Here is a 25498-nt window from a genome sequence, read left to right as displayed (position 1 = left end):
ACTTTCTGAAAACCATCATATGATAAAAGTATTAGCCAAAACGGAACCTAGAAGCATCAGAGTAAACAAGTGTTCTTTTGCCAAAACCTGGACAGGATCCTTTACCAGGGTTGATGAGCAGTGGGAAGCAAGCACATCCTTAGGAGAGCATTCCTGGGAAGAGGAAGGAGGCCTGTGTTCCTTTGTGGCCACATGATGGCGAACTTACTCCATATACTGGTAGCATAGGTGCTGGAGAGGAATGAAGAGTTGGCAGCTATAGGAACATAGCTCTGGTCCAATGCATTAACACTACACTCAACCCCAAACTTCAGGGACTTTGTCCCTGACCCCAAGATATCGAAGAGATGCATGGACTAGCCACTCCAGGAAGTCCTTCACTTCAAGAAGGTAGTCTTGCCCTTCCTTTGCATGGAAGGTTCCTTTGCATGGTTCTCAAGAGTACATTCCAAAGATAGGGGAGAAATTCAGCTTTATTAGTGACATCCTATGTATGCTTTGGACAGTTGTCCTAGTTTGCCTTTCTGTTGCCATGACAGAACACTGATTAAAGCAACTAGGTGAGGAAAGGCTCTTTTGGAGAGCTTACAGGTTATAGTCCACCAACAGGGGAAGCCAAAGCAGGAACTCAAGCAGAGATTCTGCAGGAATGCTGCTAGCTGGCCGGTTCTCCATAGCTAGTTCCGCTTTCTTTCTTATGCATAACCCAGGATCACCCACTCAGAGTTGGCACCACCTGCACCCATAATTTGGGCCATCCATAATTATTCAAGAAAATGCCTTATAGGCATGCTCATAGGCCAATCTGATGGAGACAATTTCTCAATTAAAGTTTCATCTTTCTGGGTGACTCCAGTTTGTGTCAAGTTCACAAAAACTAGACAAGGCAGCAACTATAAAAGCAAAATCAAATTTTTCATCTGAGGGGTGTCATTCTTACCTAAATGGAGTATGACATCTGAAAAGGGAGATTGTTTCCTTACTTGGAGCAATTGTTCCATGAGTGTAAGCCAAAATGACACTCTATTATGAACACTGATATAGCTTAGTTCAAATTAGCAAACAAGTGTACTGTGGTTTTCTTTACAGAGAAATATGCATATAGCGGGGAGAAACACAGTTAATTGACTCTGTGTGTTATATATAGATAGCTAGGGTGAAAATTCACTATGGCGTCAATTAGTCTCAGTAGATCAGGATATCATATTAAGGGAAATACTAGAAAGATCAAAAGGTAATTGAGCATTTACTTTGTTTGCAGCATTGTGCTAGGTGATAAATATACACACAGTCTATCCCTTATAACATTTGCCTGTTATTGGCATACGTATTGACTCAGAGAGTTGACGTAGCTTGGCCACATCAAACAACTATTTAAGGGAACTTAGATTCATATTTAATTATGTCTGGTACTCAGACTCACAGCTATAGCCTTCTTATCTAGAGGTACCTAATACACAGGTCAGCATTAGAAGTTCAGAATCTGGAATGTAGCCAATCTGGGAACACAGAATGAAGAGCTGCATTGTCAAAACTTGTCACTTTTTATTTCTCCCTTTGTTTCTGCCTGTAGACACACCATGGTGCTCTCCTATCAAGGTGAAGTATGGGGATGTGTACTGCAGGGCCCCTCCTGGGGGATACTACAAAACAGCCTTGGGGACCAGGTGTGACATTCGCTGCAGGAAGGGCTATGAGCTTCATGGCTCTTCCCAGCTCATCTGCCAGTCTAACAAGCGCTGGTCGGATAAGGTCATCTGCAAACGTGAGTAGACTAGACCTGTGCTGAGTCTTCAGGGACAAAACTGTCTTGCTGTGAGATGAAGCTTTTCACCAAGTAGTGATTTAAAGTCAGTCGATTTCTATAACAGAGTAGATGTGTGCTTCTTTTCCAAAGAAGGATATGCTACACTGTTTGAGGAAAGAGTAGATAGATTTTCCAGCACACCAGTGACATTTGTTCAGTAAATACAAGGTTCCAAAGAGTTGCTGGTGATTTAGTAGTAAATAAACTTCCAGGGCTTGTACAGGTAGCTAGGTAGAGGTGAAAGACATGAGATGGATACAGGAAGGGTTCTAAACTAGAGGCTCCTGGGTAGGAGATTAAAGAAAAAGAAAATCACAAAAAACAAGTGTTCTGAAGAGTAGGAATTAGGGATGCAAGGGAGAGTCACTGAAGAAGTGATTTTAAGCCTGTGTAAAATGGAATGAGCCTGGGAAGAAGTTGATGTTACATTTCAGGGGCAAGGTCTCAAAGCTCATCTTTGAGTTCCTTGCTTGTTGGCTAATTCCAGAGGCAATCAGACTAGTGACATCTTCTCGCTCCTTCACGACCAGTTCTCTTGTATTAAGACTGTAGATGGTATAGCGTTGATGAAGCCCATTTTGGATGCTTTTATTATATAAAGTTGCCAAGCCTTATTGATCACCCAATGCTTTCCAAGTCTTCAACATACATTCAAGTTTTGCACAGTACATGATAGACAGGGTTGGGGAAACTGCTGCTCTGGACTATAGCCATGTGGTCCAGAATATGCAGATGATGTAACTGGATCTTTGTAGTACACACTTAGCAATGTTTACCACATTTCCCTGTGACTTTTTCCTGGCTTCTGGTATCTTCTGAGGGCCTTGTTGAATTACTTGTTTCCATTTTCCCCTAGAACTGGGATGTGAGCCCAGGGCCTAGCAAATGCAGAGAAAATCTGTTGTATTCCTAGCTTTAAGAACACAAACAAAACAAAAGACAAAACCAAAGCTTTATGTGAAGGCAGGGTCTCATCAAGTCAAAAAGCTGATGAAAACTCATTTGTTAGCTCATGCTGGTTTTGAACTTGCCATCTTCCTGCCTCAGTCTCCTAAGTAGCTGGGATTGCAGGCTAGTGTCACCAGACACTTGCCCTCTTCAGCTTTCTTCAGACAAAGAAGAAAACCTCTTTCAGAAAACTTTCCTGCTGCTGCTGCTTCCCTATCTACTTCTTGTTTACTTGTTTGTTTGTTTATTATAGTCTAGGAAGAAGTCCCATCTCAGTCTCCTGCATCTTAGAATTACAAGTGTGAATGAACCATCTGCCCAACTGTTTTTTTTCCATAGAAGAGAAAAGCTTTCCCATAGGCAGTTCTGCCCAATGAATGGCTGGTACAGTGTGGTTCCGGGTGTGGAGTTTGAGTGGGAACTGCCATCTTCCCTCCAGTGTGCTCTGGAAGGAGCTGAAGCTCTCTATCACTCCTTACTGGAGCCCTGATCACCATTCTCCTCTTCCTCCTGTTTCACTGATCTGCCCGGCAACATGTTCTCCCTTCTCTCGGGCTTGCTTCTGGGGAATTCAGTCTAGGACAGTCTTGTGGCTGGAATACCAAAGCGACCTATTGTGGTAGGAAGCATCATGTCTTCTGTGTGGCACATAGGCCGATGCCACATGCTTGCTATATTGATTAATGCCACATGTTATATTTTGTTAATGCCACATGTTTTATTGTAGAAAAATGTTCACTGCATGTTTTCCGAGTGTCTGGCTTCTGAACTTTTTGACAAAAACTAAGAAATACTGGATGTCTGATTCTATCCTTTACAGAAAAGCGATGTCCTACCCTTACCATGCCGGCAAATGGAGGGTTTAAGTGTGTTGATGGTGCCTACTTTAACTCTCGGTGTGAGTATTATTGCTCACCAGGATACACATTGAAAGGGGAGCGGACAGTCACCTGTATGGACAACAAGGCCTGGAGTGGCCGCCCAGCCTCCTGTGTAGGTAAGAAAATATCACAGACCTCAGGGGCGCCATCTTTGGAGAGAAGCAATAGGTCTTTGTTAGTATAACACACATTAAAGGAAACAACAGTGTCCCACATTTGCAACCTAAATAGACAGCACTGCATTCAGTAATCCCTTGGGTCCTGAGCCCAAGAGCCTTAGACCTCAGTCTTTGTCTTAGCTGACTTCAATGTAACCAGTTTCCAGCTGACTGCTGTCAGTTTCTAGACCTGCTGCCATTCCTGGGAGTTTACTAGAATTGTGAATTCTCATATCCCTGTCTGCTTCCTGAATTTTAAATCCTGGAAGTGGGGCCCAGCACTTTGCAATTCCATAGGCCCTCTGAGGATTTTTGAGGTCTTCAAATAAAGGGCCACCAACCTCAGGTACTGCTTCTCAAATTTTCTCAAATTCTCTGGGAACCTTGAGAAAAACACAGATTTGAACTCAACAGGTCTTGGGATTAAGGCCTGGGATTGATACTGTAAGAGAAGGCTTCTGAACATTGGAATAACAGACATTTGGGGCCAGACCATTTTTTGTGGTCCTTTACCCTTTGCAATGTTTAACAGTCCTCTTGGATTTTACCCACTGTTTAGTGACACTAACCTCCCACCCTGGCCTAAGCCTAGTTGTAGCTATCAGAAATGTGTTTAGGCATGTTTCAGTGGCCCTGGGGAAGAAAATTAACCCCTCTGTTGATAACCACTTGCCTAGGGACAGTGCATCTTTACCATAGCTATGTGTAATTGCCACATGGGTACCTTTCAGTAGCCTACCTTCGAGATTCTGATTCAAGTAGCCTGAAAAAGAGGCATCTGGAGAAGGCCAACAGGATTCTAAAAGCATGTCAGATGATTTTCCTGCTGGAGATCCAGGATCAGTGTCTGGAAGCAGCTTTAGCAAAATTGCAAATTTCCTGCCTGATCTTGAGACTGGCAAGCTTAGAAACTCTGGAGTTGAGCCCAACAATCTACTTCTACAAAAGCCAGTGGAGATAATTCTGGAGTGAGGTGAAGCAGGAGTTAAAATGTCAGAAGGGGTTTAGTATCTTTAAACCACTGTCCTCAGATCAGAAGCACTAGGATGAAGACACTTAGAAGGTAGATCCATGAGATCCTGCAGACCTAAAACCAAATTGCACCTTTGGATTCTGCTATCTCTTTAGCTATTGGGGCACCTAGTCGCAGGGCAGTGTTTTCTGCGCTGACTGCCACTGGAGGCTGAATCTCTGAAGACTAATATTGTTCTGAAGTTCCTCTGCAAATGATTGAGCACCACTGTTGCAGAAGATTATTTCCTCTTAGACTGTAAGAGCTGCCAGGCCCTTACATTAAAACCCAGCCTTACATTGTTTTAAAATAGAATTTTATTTATTCTTTGAAAATTTCATACAATGTATTTTCGTCATATTCACCCCTAACTCCTCCCCATCCCCCTTTTCTGTAGATGAAAGCTGAGACCTTGTTTGACTTGCTTGAGATTGCACAAGACCATGCTTGAGATCATGCCCCAGGTTCTCTGTGATGAAGCTGCTAAATCAAGGGATTGATTTGGTCCTAGGATGCCAAAGGCTATAGGAACCTGGGTCCTATCCTGCCTGTGTTTGCCCATTCTTCAGAAACTGCTTGGTTTAGTCTCCTAATGTTTTATCATAGGGATTCCTTGATTGCTCAGTGTCCTGGTAGGCAGGGGTAGGCAGGGGTTAGTTACTTCAAGATCAGGAGTTGAATCTGATGGTGTCCTCTGGAGACCAATATGAGATAGCATCCCTGGCTGAGGCTTTGGAAGTTTTCCATGATGGCAGCGCTGTCCATTGTCTTTACTGGTAATATCTTGTTATTACTCTGATGTTATGACAAGAAATCACTTGAAGATATAATCAATATCGTGCTTTAACAGTCATAGCCTATACCATAGCTTTAATCCGTTTGAAAACAATAGACTCAAATATTTCATTTTTTAATTTTTTTTAATTGGGCAGTGATCAGGACAAAAATCATTTTAAATTTTTCACAATGAAATATACCAGAGGGACCTGGTGACAAAAGCGTAGGAAAGGCTAGACATATGCTTCAGCAGTGGAATGTCTCATCAGCTCCCTCGTCAGTTCTCAAATCGATGAACTTGGCATCCAAGACTGACTATTACAATGTGATTATTGACAACTCTTTACAGACAGAATCCACTATTGAGTACAGGCTAGACGCGCAACAGTGAAATGGTGGAGTCAGCCACAGCAATTCACACCCTAGTAATTTAACATCAGGATGGATGAGAAGGAAGAGCTCAGGAAATATTCACTGATGGTCCTTATAGAAATACAGTGGCTTCTACTGCTTTTCTGCCCCCTTTCTCATGTCACTGAGACCAGTGTGGCACCCAACTGACAAAGGAATACACACCAGTATTACAATATTAAGACACAGTGCTGACCCTAAAGGGGATGATATGGCAAAGCTGAGTGCCAACGAAGTGTTTGGCAGAATCACCTTTCTCTGAATATGCAGTGTCTCCTGAATCCTATTGTACCTATTGTCCAGAGAGCCCCTGCTCAGTGAGGACAGAGTGTGCTGAGAAGGTGAGATCTAGACATGTCCATCACTAATTCCATGTGTTCAGAGGAGAAGGGCACCTCACACATGCTGTCTCTGGTATCTCCTCGTGCTTTTCTGTGTGTAAACTAGCTCTTGAAAACAAACCGAAAGAAACCAATCAAATCTCAGTTCCCCCTTATTGGAAGGAGCAGAGAGATTATGGTGCTGGAGAGGAGAAGCCCAAAACGCTTTTTGCTAAGCAAGCTTTTGGCAGGGCACTCTAGGGACAAACTATTCAGATTTCCAGATTGTGCACAACAATGGAAAGAAAATGCTGATTGTTCTCAAAAAGCAACAAGCGTGTCTAAAGCCAGACCAGATGGCCCTGGAACTTGCTCAGAGGGAGAGGGAAGAAAGTAAGAAATGAACCCCAATTTCAGTCAATTTATCTTCCCATTTGCCGAGATAAGGTTCAAGTATATGGGAAGAATGGAAATTGGGTATGCAACTAGGTGGGAATGGAAAGGGGGTGCAGGGTACCCAAGAGCTTAGAGCGCCACGCTAAATGACAAGAACAGACAAAGTAAACTGGCAATGTGATTCTGGTGACAGACAAACTGGAGTTTGTCCCCAGTGAATTTTACTCCAAAGCTATCATTTATTCCTTTGACTTTATTAAGTTTGCTTGTGTGCGGGCAGGAACAAGGCTTCCTTGAGCATAACTTAGAGGCTTTCCTATTTTAGGAGCTGACACATGGTGCTTGAGTTGTTCCCAGGTTTCCACTCAACCTTAAACAGCACATTTTGGCCAGAACTATGCTGAGTGCTGAGAAAGTTAACCCAGTTCTCTTCCAGACTGGGAAGGAATGAGGAGACTGGGCTTTCTTTGACTCTGAGATGGTCAGTTCTAAGGTCTGGCTAATTTGTAAGTGCCACAAGTCAAATTAATTCTCTTACTCGGACTAAAGTCAAGCTCAGCTATTTAAGAAGTGAATAGGAGCCTATGGGTGGAAGGAAGCATAGTGTAAGCTGCAGTAGGGGTGAAGAAGCTAAGAAGACCCCCCCCCACTGACTGGAGCTAGCACTGTGTGTAAGGCATTTTAATTTCTGTCGAATTTCATTAATTTGGTTCTAGAGAACAATGAACAGTAAGAATGAACACAAATCTTAATTTAAAGACTACATCTTGCTGCTTAAAGACACACCTTTCTGCTATTAACCAAAGCATTTTCCTACTGCAAAACAGGAAGAAAACATTTAAAGACCATTTTAAAGTCATAGGTAAAGAAAAATTAGCAAATGCCTTTTGGCGTGAAGAGAGTACCTATTTTGTTTCTGCAACAAAGGACAATGTACAAACCAGATTTGTCGTTGAAATTCCTCTCTTTTTAAAAATATTTCCTATAGAGTAAAGTAGACAGGGATTCAGCAACACAAGTTAAATCCAGGAATTAAAACGTTCTTTGAAAGATAAGATGTGGAAATTTATGGCCGACATTTTGCTGTCTGATGTCTTCGTTTAACCAGTGACCCATGGGGATTTTTGTTGAGCTACAATTCATGTGTTCACTGCTATAAATACTAGCACAGCTAAGAATAAATGCACCAGGGCATTGTTACAGATGATCTCATATAAATTTTCCCAAGCTTGCAAATATACATACCATCAGGAATCTGATTTCAGTTTTAAAACCATTTGGTTGATGGAAATACTGGTCACATTTCTGCCTCTCATGGTTTACCACTATAACTGAACAGTCAAACTTTTAGTGGCCAGCTCTAATATAAATGACTTTGCGGTTGGGCATCTTTACTTGTGGTGCTTGCTCATTGCTTTCCTTTCTTGTTTCTTTTGTTGTTTCTGGAAAGTTCCTCGAAGTCGTGTAGTGCCAAAGAAATGGAGCTAATTCCCAGAGCCATCCACAGGCATTGCCCTCTGGCTGGAGAAAGAAAACAACAATTGGGCAAATTTTCAAAGAGAAGTTGTGTTCTGTCTATGGCAGTCAGACACTTCATGTGGCCTCAGGAGATTGATGGCTCTGGCCTCCATCATCACTCTCAAGTTCTTTTTAAAAATATACATCTATTTGAAATGCAGTTGCATTATTTTCCTCTCCTTTTCCTCCCTCCAGCTCCTCTCAGATACCTTCCCTCCAGCCTTCAAACTCTTATGTTCGTCTCATTCATCTGTTGCCATAACAGACCAGAACTAAGTGGTTTCAAACTGCCAACTTATTGATTAAAGAGATGCTGTGAGGTAGAAATTTGGGTAGCATTCTATAGGGGTGACTGCCCTCTGCTAGTCCTAACAATGGCTCAGGTGATAATGATTAAGGAATGACTTAGTGATTAAGATGGTTTAGTGGTTAAAAGCACTAACTGCTCCTCCAGAGGTCCTGAGTTCAATTCCCAGTAACCACATGGTGGCTCACAACCATCTGTAATGGGACCTAATGCCCTCTTCTGGTGTGTCTGAAGACAGTTACAGTGTATTCACATACATAAAATAAGTAGATAATATTTAAGGGACTAGGGGATGCAGGACAGGCTTCCCAAACATATAAATCACTTTGACTCGGGAAAGGTAAGTTGACTAGAGTCTGACTAAGTCTCAATCTTTCCCTGTTCTTTCACAACAGCCCTCTGTTTTCTTACCTCCATCCAAGAACTAACACCATTTGAATTGCTTTTCATGGCAACTGTCTCCAAACCTGTGAAATCTGAAGGTCCCAGATTCTATAACAATAACCTAGGTCTGAGGCTGACAGAGGATCTTTGAGTTTATTGTTAGTTGTTGACAAAGACATTGTTTCCATGAAGCTCTTCCTTATTGCAAGCACCTGTCTGGTTAACCATGTTAAAGATTCCTGGGTAAATAATTCTACTGCCAAAGTTGATACAGTACAATATATTTGATTAGTGTACTTTCTAACTCAGAAAGAAAAAGGGGAACACAGAGAAGGGACATCATTTGTCAAATATCTTCAGTGAATGGGACATAGAACAGAGAGTATGAGTTTCACAGGGGCTTCAGCATTTCCACACAATAACTGACTTTGCAAGCATCTGGACTTCAAGGGGAATAGTAATTACATTTCTATAGTAACTTTCTCTGTTTCATGCATGGAAATCTATCCTAACTTAAAGAAGCTATGGTGGCTATGGGTAACTGAGTAATAAAAAGCTTAGCTCTCTGGAGCATCAACTGATCCATGGGCTGGTCCTATCAATTGAGAAAGAAGCAGTTGTTTAAGGAGGCTTTAGAATCCAGTCTTTCTGATGCTCTTTGAGGTTTTATAGGGAAGCTGTGGTAAACAATTTCAAAAATTATGCACAAAAAGGTTGAGTGCAAACACCAAGTCGTCATCATCATCAGCATCATCATCATTATCATCATCATCATCATCATCATCATCTATGGGAGTGTGAAAGGCAGCCTGGTTCCTGTTTGAGCTAAGGCTAGAAACCTCGGTGACCCTGAAGGGATGATAGGCCCTTCACCTGATTCCTGGGCACCAGGACCCTGTCACTAGCTGCAGCCCACCATAGATTTGTGGCCATCAGTCACCTAAGGGCAATGCCCCAACCCCTCCATGGGTAGAGGACTTGACCTGTAATCACATAGGCTCAAGACAGATCTCCATTTTAATGAGGTACCTAAAGACCTGGAGGACTTGGCCAATAAACTCTTCTTTCCAGACATTCCTCCCTGTAAAAGGTATTTAATCTCAGGCCCGCCCTGAGAAGTGGGGTATGGTTTTACTCATACACTTTCAGCCACGACTATAAATGTCTTAAAACCATGGACTGCCTTTTTTCATCGGGATCCGTTGTGGGGAGCCATGGAGAAAGGCTTGTCTATAGAGCCACCATCTAATTTCCCGTAGAAGGTTTCTCTGTGTTCCCAGTCACGGCCACCAACAAGCCAAGCTCAAGCCCACCACAGACATCAAGCCAAGAACTCTCTCCTGAGGCCAGAACTCCCCTCTCTCCCCCCTCCCCTGGGCCAGATCCAGCCTGTGGGCTCCCACTCCATTCTCAGCTCGTCTGTGGCTCCCAGTGCTGCGTGGGTGTCCAAGAGCCTGAGAACCAGACGATCTGGCCTCCTTGTAGGCCCAGAGACCCCCGAGCTACCTCCGGTGGTTCCTTTCCTCAGACTGTACTTCCCTACCCTTGGAGTGGTGTCTCGGGGCTTCCCTACAGCCCAACACCTACCCGGAACACTCGCCTGGACAGCATTGGGTAAGCGTGGTCAAAACTCCTGTGTCCCCCCTCCCCAGTGGCAGTGCCCTATGGTGGAGCATACACGGGACCCCAATAACAATAACCACACATACACACACACACACACACACACACACACACACACACACACACACACGTAAAGGAGCATTTGAATTCTTAAATTTATTTAAAATATGGAATAATGCATTTAAACACCAGACCTCAAGGAAATTCCAAAAGAGAAGACATGCTTTCCAGTGTATATATGGGAATGCTAATAACAATATTTAGTAGTTTACTTAGGACTTAATATTAGGTGTGAAAATTCAATGAGCAGATGTAAGAGGAGCACTTAGGATACATGAATTGGGAACATAGGGTTCTGAAAAAATTACTTCCTGTATGGTGTGGCTTTTATTCTTTTGGTGTTTGGAGAAGCTCTCTTTCTGAACAACTAGGCCCCATTTGACTGGTCATTGTTAGACAGACACAAGCTGTCTTTGGGAATCTCTGAGACTTACCCCAGATAACCTACTTTGAAGTGTGTTTGTTTGCACTGTCATTTCACCTAGTTGACACAAAGAAAAACAGTGTATCAGTCACATTTACTTTACCTGCTGCAGAGAGCAAGAACCTCTCTTCACTCTTATAAATGCTAACACAATGTAATTTCACATGGAAATCAGTAACCTGTCTTCAGCCCCTCTGTTTCTGTTCTACCTTTTATATAAGCATATTTTCTAGAAAGTGATTGTCAGTTCTCTCTGACCAGTGAGCAGCAGACATTCAACACTTGTCCTTCTGGTTCACCCAAGACTTTGGAACACTCACCTGAATTATGAAAGCATGTCTCGTATTACCTAGCATAGTAAGAAAAAAAAAAGATTATTTTAAAGAACCTATTAACTGCAAATGGATACTTCAGATAGATTTCAGCATATACATAATTATTTTATTAATTTTTAAGGCATAGTTTTCACATTTTAATATCATTGGAGCAGGAATGCTTCTTAGACTTGATCATGACTTAAATTCAACGAAATATGATAGTTACTCAATTTCAGATCAATGTAATAAGGCTGCAAATTCACAGTCCATTGAAGCATGACAGGATGAAAGCAAATTTAGATAACCAAAGGTAAAACTGTTTGAGAAAATATTCAATATTCACAGGTGTTTTACACTACATAAAATGAGAAATCCTTAGATAAGATACTGGGGAAAGTATGTGAAGACATTTACTTGATGCCTTTAGTCTCTGGGTGATGAGATTTAATACCAGAGGGGACATTTCACTTTTACCTAGGTTGTAATAGCATTTAGATAATTATTGGGTGATCTGTGAAGCAATGCAAAGCTGACTGCTGCACGCTGTCTTTAAATACATTCCCTAACTTCTTGGCATCAAGGACCAGTAAACTATAATTTCCTCTTGTGATTTCACTTCAGCTTTAATTAGAGGCAACAACCCAATGTAGAATTAACATCTCATTCATTTCCAGCCCTCATTATCAACCCATCTTGTTAGGGAAGGGGGCGGAGTAACTCAAACACTGTACCTAAACCCTGTGAGCCTCAGTGTGACCATATGTAAACGGAGAGAGGTGGGCTCTATTACCTATCCATGGCATTCAAGTTTGCCTTATCCAGAATAGTGCTGTTCTCTGTCTCCTGTTATATGTGATTTAATATGTGATGAAATAAGCACCCTAATACATTATAAACTCTGATAAATTCTTAGCACCAGATTCACTTCTATCTCCAACGCCAGCATTTGGAATGACATCCTTGAATAAAGTTGGCATTCATGAAAGATTTGTTGCAGCCAGTTGAATCTAAACAGGTGATGATACCTTTACTTGGTATTCTACACGAGTGTCTTTAAGTCAGTCCCTAAAGCTGAATGGCTTCTGGCTTTAATTGAGTAACTGTACTGTTGCCAATTCAGTGTACAGAGTTAGGAAATGGACACACTGTATATTTAGCAACAGCAGAGGATGGCAGGTTTTTTGTTTTGTTTTTTTTCAGGTAAGTCCTAAATGGCCTTTAAAACTCAGCAGGCTAGAAAGGGCAGGATGAAAGGATACAAGAGAAATTTAGAGTGAACGGTCTCTTCAGAAAGGGCAAGTATCTAGAGGTCTTGACTTGTCAGACTGGGGGTGTCGGCCACCAGTTTAACATATTATTTCTTGATTGGGTTATGTTTTCAAGATATGGAACCTCCTAGAATCAAGTGCCCAAGTGTGAAAGAACGTATAGCTGAGCCCAATAAGCTGACAGTCCGGGTGTCCTGGGAAACCCCAGAGGGAAGAGATACAGCAGATGGGATTCTTACTGAGTAAGTTAAATATGAAACTTGGCAGTTTCCTCTCCCTCTCCCTTTCTCCTTCCCTCTCTGTATCCCCCTCCCCCTCTCCCTCACCTTCCTTGAAGCATTATACATTTTAATTAAGCACTGGTACTGAGTTATATCATCAGCCTATGTTGTCTCATAGGAAATGTCAGAACATTTCCTGAATATGAAAAGCTTACTACCAAGAGTGGAATGTATCTACACCAATCTATTTATGTTTTAGACTTGGTACCCTTTGGCCATCATTTAATATATTATAGAGTTTATTTATATGATTTTTATTGTCTGTCTTCGTTATAATATGTTCAGTACCTCATGCCTAAAGGCAAGAGCTGTACCTGGCACATAGCACTCAGTTAATATTTATTGATGGAAGACAGGAAGAAAAGTAAGAAGGGGTAGAGGGAAGAAAGAAAGAAAGAAAGAAAGAAAGAAAGAAAGAAAGAAAGAAAGAAAGAAAGGAAGGAAGGAAGCAAATGAGAAAGAAGGTAGCTGGTTAATTCAGGGATCCACTTTCTCCTGTTGCTTATAAAAAGGGCTCCTTTTCATGTTCCAAGGTCTCCTAAGCCCTCACACACATTGGTGAGGCTTCTGTGTATCACATGCTAAGCCAAATGCTGTGCCCCTTGTTACTCCGTGGTTTGATGAAGAACTTTTTCATTCCTTGTTTATTGTCTATTCTTGTTTCAAAACTTTTCAATTTTTTAACCTTTTGAGCACATTAAATGCTTGTCATCCAACTGAAGGTGTCCTTCGACTCCTTCCCCGCCCCAAGCCTGTTTTCCTGTCCCACTGCATTCATAGTTTAATGTCCAGCTGAGTAATGGGTAGTCACCGTTACTGAAAGGCAGTCACATGTTGTTCTAATACACCATTTGGATCTGTATCTTAACAGGATTTTCCAGGAGACCTCAACTTCATACCAGCATGCCCATGTATCAATTAAAGTTCATGGCTCACTTAGATCTCCTGATACAGGTCACATACCTGGACAATAAGCTTCTGACATGTCATTTGGGGCCATGAGGCAGGGACAGAGTTTCTAGAATCTTGTCAAACCTGTGAGGCTCAAGACAAAAGAGTTCTGTACACAATTGTTAGCAATAGCATAACATTTAGTAGTAAGAGAGGTTAAGTCTCTTATTCACATTATTCCTATATTGTAATAATCCCCCAGTATATCATCTACTTTAAATAACAGGATGAGGAGTCTTCAACTGTAATTTCTCAAAGATAAAGTTTTATCATTAAAAATATTTACTCTTCCTACATATACTGATCATAAACCCCCTAGAGAAGCTTTATGGAATTGAGTTTGAAAGGCAGGCTGTATGACTAAAGCAACTCACTATACACACACGAACATTCCTATACAATATATCTAGAAAAATCAAGTCAGAGTTGACGGAACTAGGGGATGGTCACTATTTATCCTGAACTTTTGACAATCTTGTACAACGCCTGATTCAGCCCCTGGAATACAATCAGCTCTTAGATTTATACAACAGTGGAAGTCTTATATAGTAAACTCAAAACATATAATGTCAGGTTACCATATGACCCCTCATTTGTCTAAAAGCTTTGTCATGTTGGAGAGGATCCGTTATTAGGGTTCAAATGATGACACTTAACAAAAGGACCATGGTGGCCCCCAACCCTCTCTTCAGCTACTTAGATGTAGTCTATGGTAGCATGTGTTCAGGAAAAGCTGACTTGGCCCCTATTCAACTCATGCTTGGGCTTCTTGCTTTCCTAGCACATGTCCTGGGACTCTCTTTCCCCAGCATCTTGTCCAAGCTACTTTTCTATAGTCTGCTTCCAAGGGCAAGCTCTAACATGGGTGTTTGTTTTTCAGTCCCCTTGGTGACTCTTATTATTTTCATAATGAAACGGAGTCTCAGAGAAATTAGCAGCTACTCATATTTGAGTGATTACTCTTTTGGGGTTTATCTGAATTTACATTTGCTAGCTAAGGATCTTAAGGCAGTTAAAGTCAAAAGTGTGGAACTTCTGAGTTCATGTGCCTTGTAATCATGTCATACTTAAGTGAATAGTTTTCCTTAATGGTGACAATGTTACTTCTACATGCCCATTATTATCAAATATCATCATTCCTAGGAACGACAATGAGAAGGGGAGGTTTTTTTATATATTACAAATTAACCAAAACCTGTCATTTGATTATGTTATATCTGCTAGGAGTGTTGTCCAATAGCTAGGCTTGATGCTATAGTCACCCCCTTGCTGTGCAATCTTGGCCAAGTCCCTTTAGCCTTCTGTTGTCTTGGTTTCCTTACTTGTGAGATGGAGGCTTTTACCTTTCCAATAGGAATTCCATGAGAATTAAATTAAATAATAAATAATAAAACCATACCTGATGTGTGTAAGATTTATATAAAGCAAACCACAGATTTTGCTATTACTATTACAGTATTAGGATAGTCAAGGATTCACAGAGACTTTACCATTTGCTCAGAAAGGTCACCACTGATGCCAATAAAATAAAGCAAAGGACACTCTACTACCTGTCACAGGCCAAAATTGCCAAATGGCCACCTAAAATGTACTCCAAAATACTTTTCCTCATAAAACATTGAGTTATCTGCCCAACAGGTAAGACATACAGGCTCGGCCTGAAATAAGGTCCCCTGGCCCCTGTTCTGTCACTCAGCAGCAAACAAACAAAGTGAATTGCCCCTTAGCTGGGTACTTCTATTTTTCTGGCATCAAATTATTCTTGTGAAACAGAGGGAAGCTCAAGGGACCCCATTCCTTGCAGAACCTCTGTTCTGGTTAAAGGCCCCAGAGGCTGCTGTTTAACAGAACTCTCCTCTCTGTCCTGTATAGACTCAGCACTCAATACCTGCTATTTTAGGTACACAAGCATAATCTTGGATATTTCTGCTTTCTTCCTTAAGTGTTATTCTGAAAGGCCTTCCTCCAGGCTCGAATTTTCCAGAAGGAGACCACAAGATTGAGTACACAGTCTATGACAGAGCTGAGAACAAGGGAACTTGCAAGTTTCGAGTTAAAGTAAGAGGTGAGACTGTTGCTTCCTGCTGCTTGTCCAGTTACTGGAAAGTCAAAGAAAGAGGGAACGGATCCTCAAGCCAGAGCACTCTGAATGCCCCTGGTAGTAGGACTACCGCCTGCTATAGATTAGGTTTTCATGAAGCTGATCGAAGCATTCCATCTTAATGCCTGGACTTCAATATGAGTAGCTTATATAGGGAATAGGACTAGTTTCACAGGAGCCCATACCTATTCATGAAGAATAATTTTTCTGTCACTGAGCTAATATCTCAAATACTGGCAATGGCCAGAGTAGTAAGAAGTCCCCTCCTTTAGGCCACTACAAGGTCATGTTCTTTGTCGTTCAAACCTTTGGTCTATCTGAGGAAAAATATTTCTAAAAAGCTTTGCTTTCATGGTTTAGGCAGCTTGTCAGTATTATTTACTAGTCAGAGACCAGTCTCATCTATAACATGAGGAAGCTAATGCTGCTATCTCACAGATATCGCTGGTATGGGTGGAAACCACTATGGGGCATTAGAGAATAGCCATCACTGCCTAGAACTCATTTCACTAGTTGATGTATAACTTCATAACAAAGCTGGGATTTCACCTTCTCTGGTTACTTTATGGAAGCATGTTTAGGACTAAGGTTACTTTGGGTTTGTGTCTCCTACAGTCAGACGTTGTGGCAAGCTCAATGCCCCAGAGAATGGGTACATGAAGTGTTCCAGTGATGGTGACAATTATGGAGCCACCTGTGAGTTCTCTTGTATTGGCGGCTATGAGCTTCAGGGTAGTCCTGCCCGAGTATGCCAATCCAATCTGGCTTGGTCTGGCACAGAGCCCAGCTGTGCAGGTACGTGTACAGTTCTTTCTCCGGCTAGCAGCAGAATCAGAAACCCCCTGATTCCAAGTCAGGTCAATAGCAGCTTTAGATCCTGTATGTCATAAAATACAGCATCATCTCTGCTCATCTGAGTGGATGGACAAAGATGCTAAGTCCTTGCTGCAGCTCAACTCATCTGCTTCCTTGTCTTGCTGTTGCCTGTTCTCTGATCACTCTTCCACATCTTTGATGAAACAATTGGGAGGCCAGGACTCAGGGCTAGCCTATAGTGGTATTATAAGCCAACAGACTGTTTACTTACCTTTATCCCTCTACTTTACAGGTGGAGGATCTAGTTTTCAATGCCTATAAACTGCTGTCTTTACACAGTATAATTCCCATCTTGCATCATTGGCTTGAATGTCATACTTATCTTGGGCATTTGGAATCCTTCGTCCTTTGTAAAATGAGGAAACCATAACTCTCTTAACTGATCACCTACTGAATGCTGGAATAGAGCAGTGCCTTGTACAGGATAAGCCTTGAACATATGAAAGTTCTTACAGATGAGTAGCAATTGGGCTAGGTATAGCTGAGAGTGTAAAATCTAGACTACCTATGACTCTAGACCAATATTTTTTATTTGTGCTTCTTTTTTTTCTTAATCCCAGGTATCTCTTCCTTTCCCCCACTTTAACTCTATCACTCAGAGCAGGTGGATAAAGCTTTTCAATTTCATATATTAAAGCAGAAAGGTTACATAACATCTCAGACTCCTCAGCTAAAGTACTTAATGTCTATTTTTGTGGCACCGAGACCTGGAGTATCTTCTCAAATAAATCTCATGTCTATATGTCCATATGGTACCTACTAGCCATATATGGGTATGAAGCACTTGAAATGAATTCAGGTATGTTGTCAGCATAAAATGTATACCAATTTCAAAGTCTTAGCACAATAAAGAATGAATATAAAGCACTCCTACTTTTTTGTACTGATTTCAAATTGAAATATTTGGATATACTGCATTGACATATAAAGCTATTGTCACATATTTGTTTGTACAATCATAATGAAGCTACAAGAAAAAAAACAAATTATATAATCATTTAAATTCTATTTATATTGACCAAGGCTGTCCTAGTCTGTGAACCCCAAAGGCAACTTTGGGGAAAATAACTGTCTCTTATCCAGAGCAATGGTCCAGACGTTGGCACATAGCAGCCATTCAGTGTAGTTGACCAAATGAAAATGTAAGTAAACAATGATTTTAAAGCAAACCTAAAAAGTCTTAATATTAGCAACAACTTCATAAAAATCTACATAACTTGTTCTCATTTGTTTTCTATTATTTCTTCTTCAGGGCCAGACTGATGTTCTGTATCATGAACCAATCACATGGGGCTGTTTGTCATTTATCATCAGTTTATATGTCAGAACTATAATTAAACTACCTTAACTCATGTTCTCCATGGCCATGTTGAAAGAACAATGAATTTATGTTAGGTTAAGCCACTAAGTTTAATACAATATGTTAAAGCACGCACATCGTTTGCCCATTACTGGTGCTTCACGACTTCACTTTTCAAATCAACTACTTATCCTTTGAAGTCTCGTCTCAGGTTTTGTATGGGACTGGCTAGGTCAAGCCAGAACTTAGAGAGAACTTTGGAACTCATGTGACCATTTCCGATTACAGCGATGAATGTCAATGTTGGTGTCAGAACAGCAGCTGCGCTTCTGGATCAGTTTTATGAGAAAAGACGACTCCTCATTGTGTCTACACCCACAGCCCGAAACCTCCTCTACAGACTGCAGCTGGGAATGCTACAGGTGAGGCCTTGAGGCAGAGCCAAGGTGGGAGGGAGACCTCTGACAGGAAGAAGACAGGCACTTCACTAAAAGCAAAGGCCAGACTCAATGCCTAATCCATTTACGGTGAGTTTAAGGGACCAGCACTTTAGACGCGGTCATTCATTTCTGGTGCTGGTGTATAATCTTATTAACATTGACTCCCCAGAGCTAACCCAATCATTCTCCAACCAGTGAGGTCTCTCTGTCTTTGCTAATAAGCTTAATTGACATGTTGTCCAGGCCCAGCCAAAAAACAATTGTCTTTGCTGATCCTGTCCAGCACATTCATAGACTGAAGGTGATCCATCAGGTATCTTCCCAATAGACTGACCAAGGAGATGAAAGGCATCCAAGGGCCTCCAGACACCGTATCCCTCCCTGGGAATATCCCCAACTCGAATGGAGGTGATTTTTATTGCTACTGAAGGAGATAACATGTTGGGGAAAGGTAGAAACTGTAAGCATCACACTAGAAGTTGCCTGATTTAGTCTTGCAGTTGCTTAGCAATGAGTGGTCAATGTTACTGACTACTCAAGAAGCAGGACGTGCTGCACTTACTTCTTAGGCAGGTCTCTCCTTTATTCCTGTTAGAATATTCTTGACTTAATCAAAGGCAGCAGTTTACTACCCACATCAGCATAATACAATGATTAATGAATCTTTCTTTCAGTCTTTTTGTCATCTGAACAGGTTGCCCATGAACTGAGAAGAATCAAATGAAATGTGTGGGCTACCTTGATAAGAACCAAATTTACTAAATCTGTTTACTAAATCCCATCACCCTACCTGCCCTTGTATACCTATGTCTTAGTTAGTGCTAGTACTGTTGTGATGAAACACCATGACCAAATCAATTTGGCAAGGAAAGTATTTATTTGGCTTCTGCTTCCAGATCATAAGTCAGGACAGGAACTCAAGCAGGGCTAGAACCTGGACACAGGAGGTGATGTAGAGGCCATTGGGGATGCTACTTACTGACTTGCTTCTCATGGTTTTCTCAGCCTGCTTCCTTATAAAACCCAGGACTAACAGGCCAGGGATGGCACCACCCACAATGGGCTGGGCCTTCCCCATCAATCACTAATTAAAAAAAATACCCTACAGCTGGATCTCATGGAGGGCTTTTCTCAATTGAGGTTTCCTCCTCTCAGATGACTTTAGCTTATGTGAAGGTGACATGAAACTATCCAGCACAACTTCTTTGCCCCTCATAAGATACAAATGTATATATTTACCTGGTTTTATGGGCCTTGGCATAGCAGCATGACATGACCACACATTCCTTGAATTCTTCTTATCTCTACAAAAAGAATAAGCCAAGAAACTTACCTTTCTTCTACACAGGTAAACCTTGGCTCATGCACCAAAAATTGGTCTATTGTTGTTGTGTCTTGTAAGTTATATTTTAATAGCCATAGTAACACTTATTCATCGGTATATTTGGTTATGGCTGTTTTCAGATTGTAAGATAGAATCAAATTGGTAGGTTAAAAGCCATTGAGTCACTGTGAATATGACTATTTACTATCTGCCTCTTTTGGAGAAGATTTTGTAGCCCTCAGCTTTAGACCATCCCTGTTCCCTCAGGCCCTTGCTAAATTGCTGGTTATCTGGCTGGCTATGGTATTCTGGATCTAGTTTTTCTTTCTTTAAATGTATTTATTTATTCACTTTACACCCCAATAACAGTGCCCCCTCTCCTCCCAGCCCCCTCTCACACAGATCCTTCCCCCATTCCTCCTCCTCTACTCCTCTGAGAAGGAGGAGCCCTCCCAGAGTATCATCCCTACCCCTCCCACCCTCACATACACAGGTCAAGTCACTGCAGGACTCACTGCATTCTCTCCCATCACCAGGCTCTTTTGTATCATTCCGCTAGGAAGAGAGTTAGGTTTTCTAGGCACTCACTTAGCCTTAGTTTCTCAACTGTTTTCAGGACTAGGCAAAGAAGCACCCACAAAAAGGGGTGCCTCTGCAGTTCCTTAGCCCCACTCACACCTCCCTTGTCGGTTCTTCTTTCAGCAAGCACAGTGTGGCCTGGATCTCCGACATGTCACCGTTGTGGAGCTGGTAGGAGTCTTCCCAACTCTCATCGGCAGGATCAGAGCAAAGATTCTGCCTCCAGCTCTGGCCCTGCAGCTCAGGTAGGGAGCATTCTGTCTTCACATCTCACTCCCTGCAAATACACTTGCATCTCGCCATGGCTGCTGTTGTGTCTGGTCAGTTTTCCTGATTTTCTTTTTCTATTCAGTATTTAGTTCAGGCAACCTTCAGTGCTTAATTGCTTTTATTCTGAGAGTATTATAATCATGCTAACTGGCCTGTTCCTGCATGTCTGACTGAATTATGCAATGGGAAATTGCTAGTGTTTTCCTCTTCCCCCTCCAACAAGTGTATTCTCCTCTCTCTCACACCATCCCTCTCCCTCTCCCTCTCCCCCTCTTCCCCTCTCCTCACCCTCTCTCCCCTCCCCCTCCCCCTCTCCTTCTCCCCTTTTCCCTCTCCCTCACACTCTCCCTCTCCCTCTGTCTCTGGTGTGTGGTATATGTGTGTCTAGTGTGTGGTGGGATATATGTGAAAGTGTGTCTGTGTGTGTCTATGTGTGCGGGGTAGGGGGGAGGAGTGGTATGTGTGCATGTATGGTGTATGTCTGTATATGTATGTGTAGTGAGTATGTGTGCGTGTATGTTTGTATGTATATATATGTATATATGTGTGTGTGTGTATCTCTGTGTGTATGCTTATCTATATGTGTGTGGTATATGTATGTATATGCACGTGTGTGGTGTGTGTGCATGTGTGTGTATGTGTGTTTGTGTTCGGATGTATGTCTATGTATGTATGTGTGTCTGTCTGTATGTGTGTATGAATGTGGTGTGTGGTATGTGTCTGTATGTGTGTGTGGTATGTATGTGGTGTGTGTGTGTATGTGTGTATATGTGATATATTTGTGTATGTGTACATATGTGTATGTTTCTATATGTGCATGTGTGTTGTGGTATGTGTGTATGTGTATATTTGTGTGTATATGTGTGCATATGTGTGTGCATGTGTGTGTATGTGTGTATATGTGTGTGTGGTGTGTGGGACGTGTGTGTATGTGTGTATATGGGTTATATGTGTGTGCATGTGTTATATGTGTGTGTGTATGTGTGGTGTGTGTGTATGTGTGTGTGTGTGATGTGTGTGTCTTTGTGTGTGTGTGGTGTGTGTGTGTATGGTGTGTCTGTATGTGTGTGTATGGTGTGTGATATGTGTGTGAGTGTGTGTCTCTGTGTGTGTATTGTGTATGTATCTGTGTATGTGTGTGGTGTGTATGTGTGTCTCTATGTGTGTGTATGTATGGTGTATATGGTTGTTTGTGTGTATGATGTGTGTGTGTGTGTGTGTGTATGTGTAACTTAATAGGAGAGGAGGATCTGAAAATAAAATGACTTAGCATTAGGATAGATACTAATCAGCCCTTTCAGTGCTTGATGTCTTTTTTTCTCCATCCACCTAGAGCACTTGTTCATACCCGTCTTAACAGTTATATCTCTTTTCTGTCATACTTCTAACACTAGAGTCCTAATAGCCAGACCTTGAGTAATGTTGTATTGAAGTGAGATTCAATAGCTAAAAGGCAACTTCAGAATAACATTTTTTCTTCTATCTCTTGCTCACTGTGACATGGGTAATTAGGCCAAACTAACACTCCTTAAAATCTTCCTTCCTGCATAACTTTGTTCTTTTGTACACTGCAGGGACAGAGCAGGTCTCTGGTTTCAAGGTCCCAGACGTCCTCTTATTTTTTAGACTCCCATATGGTTTCATCATCTTGTACATTAACATCTGAGTCACCCATACCATTTCAGTTTTCTAAAAATGAGGAAGAAAGAGAGTAAAAGCAAACAATGATATTAATCTGGTTCTTACTATTTTATCACAATACCTGAGACAAGTAACTCATGCAAATGTTTCTTTGAGTCTTGATTCTGAAGTCTATAATTGGAAGGGGGGAAACTCCACTCCAATTGCTTCCGAGTTTCTAGTAAACATCATGGAGGAAGCATATAGTCATATAAATTGCTTATATTAAGAGCCAAGACACAGAGAGACAAAGAGACCAGAGTTTCATAATCCCTTTCAAGATGTCTCCAAAAGGCCTAAAAGCGTCATGGTAGACCTCATTTCTCAAAGAGTCTACTGTGTCCAAGTAGTGCCACCTAAGAAGTAAGCTTCAACACCTGGGCCCTTGGAGGACATTTACACCAAATTATAGCTTAATCTTTTGTTTATTCTTGAAAATGTTACATATCACTCATACCCCCAATCCATTGGCCAGAACTAATCACATAATTACAATTGAATTTCAAGGGAGTTTGTGAAATGCATTGACTTATCTTTATGAAAACAATGAAATATAACTTGGTCAATTCCACCAAATGTGTTCAAAACAGTTCACAAAAATTTCCTAAGAGTGTATCACAGATAGGTGCCCTGGTTAGATTTATGCCACCTTACTACAAGCTAGCATCATTTGGCAAGATGAAATCTGGATACAGAAACTAAATCAGAGGCTATAGTGGAGCACTGACTATTGGCTTTCTCCTCTGGCCTGCTCAACTTGCACTTTTATAACATACAGGACCACCTACACCTAAGTGACGCCATTGCCGATGGCCTAGGCCTTCCCACATCAATAATAAATTAAAAAATGCCCCCCAGGCTTGTCTATAAGCCAATATGGTGGATGTATTTTCTATTGAAGTTACCTTTTCCAAGATGACTCTAGCTTGGATCTAGATCACACACACACACACACACACACACACAGAGAGAGAGAGAGAGAGAGAGAGAGAGAGAGAGAGAGAGAGAGAGAGCGAGCCTTTCCATCGTACCATTTATCAATTACTTAGACAAAACTTGTTGCAGGGAACTGAGGAGATGGTTCAGTAGGTGCTTGCCTCATAAATGTGAAAATAAGAGCAGATGCTCAAAACCCAAATAAAAGCTAAGAAGGCATGATGGGCCTGTCTGTAATTCCAGCCTTGGAAGACAGAGACGGGATCTCTGGAGCAAACTGACTGTCTAGATTAGCTCAGTGAGCTCCGAGTTGAATTGAGAGATCCTAATTTGATGACTGAGATGGAGAGTCACTGAAGCAGACTCCTTATGTCAACCTTGGGCTGCCACGTTAATGCATATGCACATGTACCTGAACATATACGGTATATGTACACACATGCAAACACAGACACACATACACCACATATACACTTACATATAAAAATAAAGCTTGTTTCAGAGTTTGTAAAATTACTTTCTTAGGATAATAGATAGATGGTAGACAGAGATACACACACATATGATATATACATCTACAACATTTATAAAATCTTGATTAAGTTTTGAACTGTTTAAAAATGAAGAAAAGAGAAATCTCTCAGTAGGCTGATAATGATTTGTTACAAAGAAGCTACTTAAATGAATTTTGTGCTGGTTCTCAAGTTTTGGCCTGCATCATAATTTTCTGCAGGGTGAAAATTTTGTTCTTTTGCTTGCTCCCTATGTTTTTGGATTTAGTAGGTCTAAAGTAGGTCCTAAGAGTTTGTATGATTGACAAGTTACCTGGGAACTACATTTCAAGAACTAATTGCTTAGTGTTTTATCCAGGTGTTAGTTTTGAAATAAAAGTTTGCTGAGCAGCTTCTAACCATCACCTAGTGATTCCACATCTGGCTGCAGTTATCTTCATAAGACATTCCAGAGGGCCACGAAGTATTTGGCAGATGGATGTTGTGCTGTATTTCTGTTTGAATTACAACAAAAAGAAAGGGCCATGATTTACTCAATGAATAGAAAACAGGAAGAAAGTCAAAGTGAATCAGTATGCCTAGATACTCTGAAAATTATCTAGTCTGTTAGAGTACCAATTTCCGAACACTTGTTAGGCCATGGAGATGCTATTGAAGAGAATCAACAGAAATGAAAGACTGAGTTCCTGCTGTTGCCAGGTCACCACCCACCTTCTTCTTTGCCCCCACTTCTTTTCTACTTGAATGTGTAAGCTAAGTCATGCCCTACTTAGAGTAATTTTCTATCTTAAAGATGACAGGGACCAAGAAGAACATCACTTTAACAATAATATTATTCTTAGACTTTCCAGGAAGGTGACTCAGGAAGAATTACAATCTGATGATAGTCATCATGTACCTCAGAAATACTGCCAACCTCATCACTCACACCAAAAGCACAATCTGTGAGGTGCCCTATCACTTGTCTCTGAGACGTCTGTAGACTCTCAGCTCCAGTGGGACCCATCCTGTTGCTGTGGCTGATGTGACCATTTCTCATTTCCCATGGCAGTTGTCTTTTTTATATTCTGTGTTAGCCAATGTTCACCAGTCACAAAGTATGTGTAGAATAGCCTCCAGGCTGTTATCATTCTGGCCTCATAAGTGTTATACAACCATGTGTTACATTGTTTCATCTACCTATCCTACCTACAAGCTCCAGCCACAGCATCCCTTGTTCCCTTTCTCCTTCCTGTTCTCCTTCGTCCCTCACTCTTCTATGTTTCTGGGCAGCCCTTGAAGTTGAACTTACCTCTGGCACTTACACAGTGGCTACCTGGTAGAGGCAGTGTAATCATCTTCTAGTCACTAGACAGGGATTAGCAAGTCAGCATTTCACTGGGAAAAGTATTAATTATTCCTCCTTTCATGAAACTGCTTTTTGATTTATATAGTCAGTTTATATTTTATGCAACGATATTTTTATTAGTTTCTCAAGTTAGCAATAAAATGAGTGGGTTTCCTTATGGCATTTTCATACATGTACGTTATTCTATATTCTTCTAATTCATCCCTACCTCTCACTGGACAACCCTCTCATCTCTCTCTCTCTCTCTCTCTCTCTCTCTCTCTCTCTCTCTCTCTCTCTCTCTCTCTCT

The 25498-nt window shown here is 41.4% G+C and overlaps 1 protein-coding gene across 3 annotated transcripts in view; it reads left to right on the top strand.

Annotated features, from left to right (window-relative positions):
* Srpx (sushi repeat containing protein X-linked) overlaps positions 1–25498 on the top strand; it is a 77900-nt gene that overhangs the window by 49401 nt on the left and 3001 nt on the right. For all 3 annotated transcript variants that reach the window (XM_028767813.1, XM_028767812.1, XM_028767814.1), the window contains 7 exons: positions 1574–1765; positions 3576–3752; positions 12727–12853; positions 15787–15908; positions 16560–16739; positions 18409–18542; positions 20587–20708. In XM_028767813.1, the coding sequence (XP_028623646.1) occupies positions 1574–1765; positions 3576–3752; positions 12727–12853; positions 15787–15908; positions 16560–16739; positions 18409–18542; positions 20587–20708 (1054 nt within the window). The remainder of the gene's footprint in view (positions 1–1573; positions 1766–3575; positions 3753–12726; positions 12854–15786; positions 15909–16559; positions 16740–18408; positions 18543–20586; positions 20709–25498) is intronic.

Source organism: Grammomys surdaster, unplaced genomic scaffold (assembly GCF_004785775.1).
Source record: "Grammomys surdaster isolate TR1022 unplaced genomic scaffold, NIH_TR_1.0 182, whole genome shotgun sequence".
In the NCBI taxonomy this organism is placed as follows: Eukaryota; Metazoa; Chordata; class Mammalia; order Rodentia; family Muridae; genus Grammomys; species Grammomys surdaster.
This window is presented reverse-complemented; position numbering and strand designations above follow the sequence as displayed.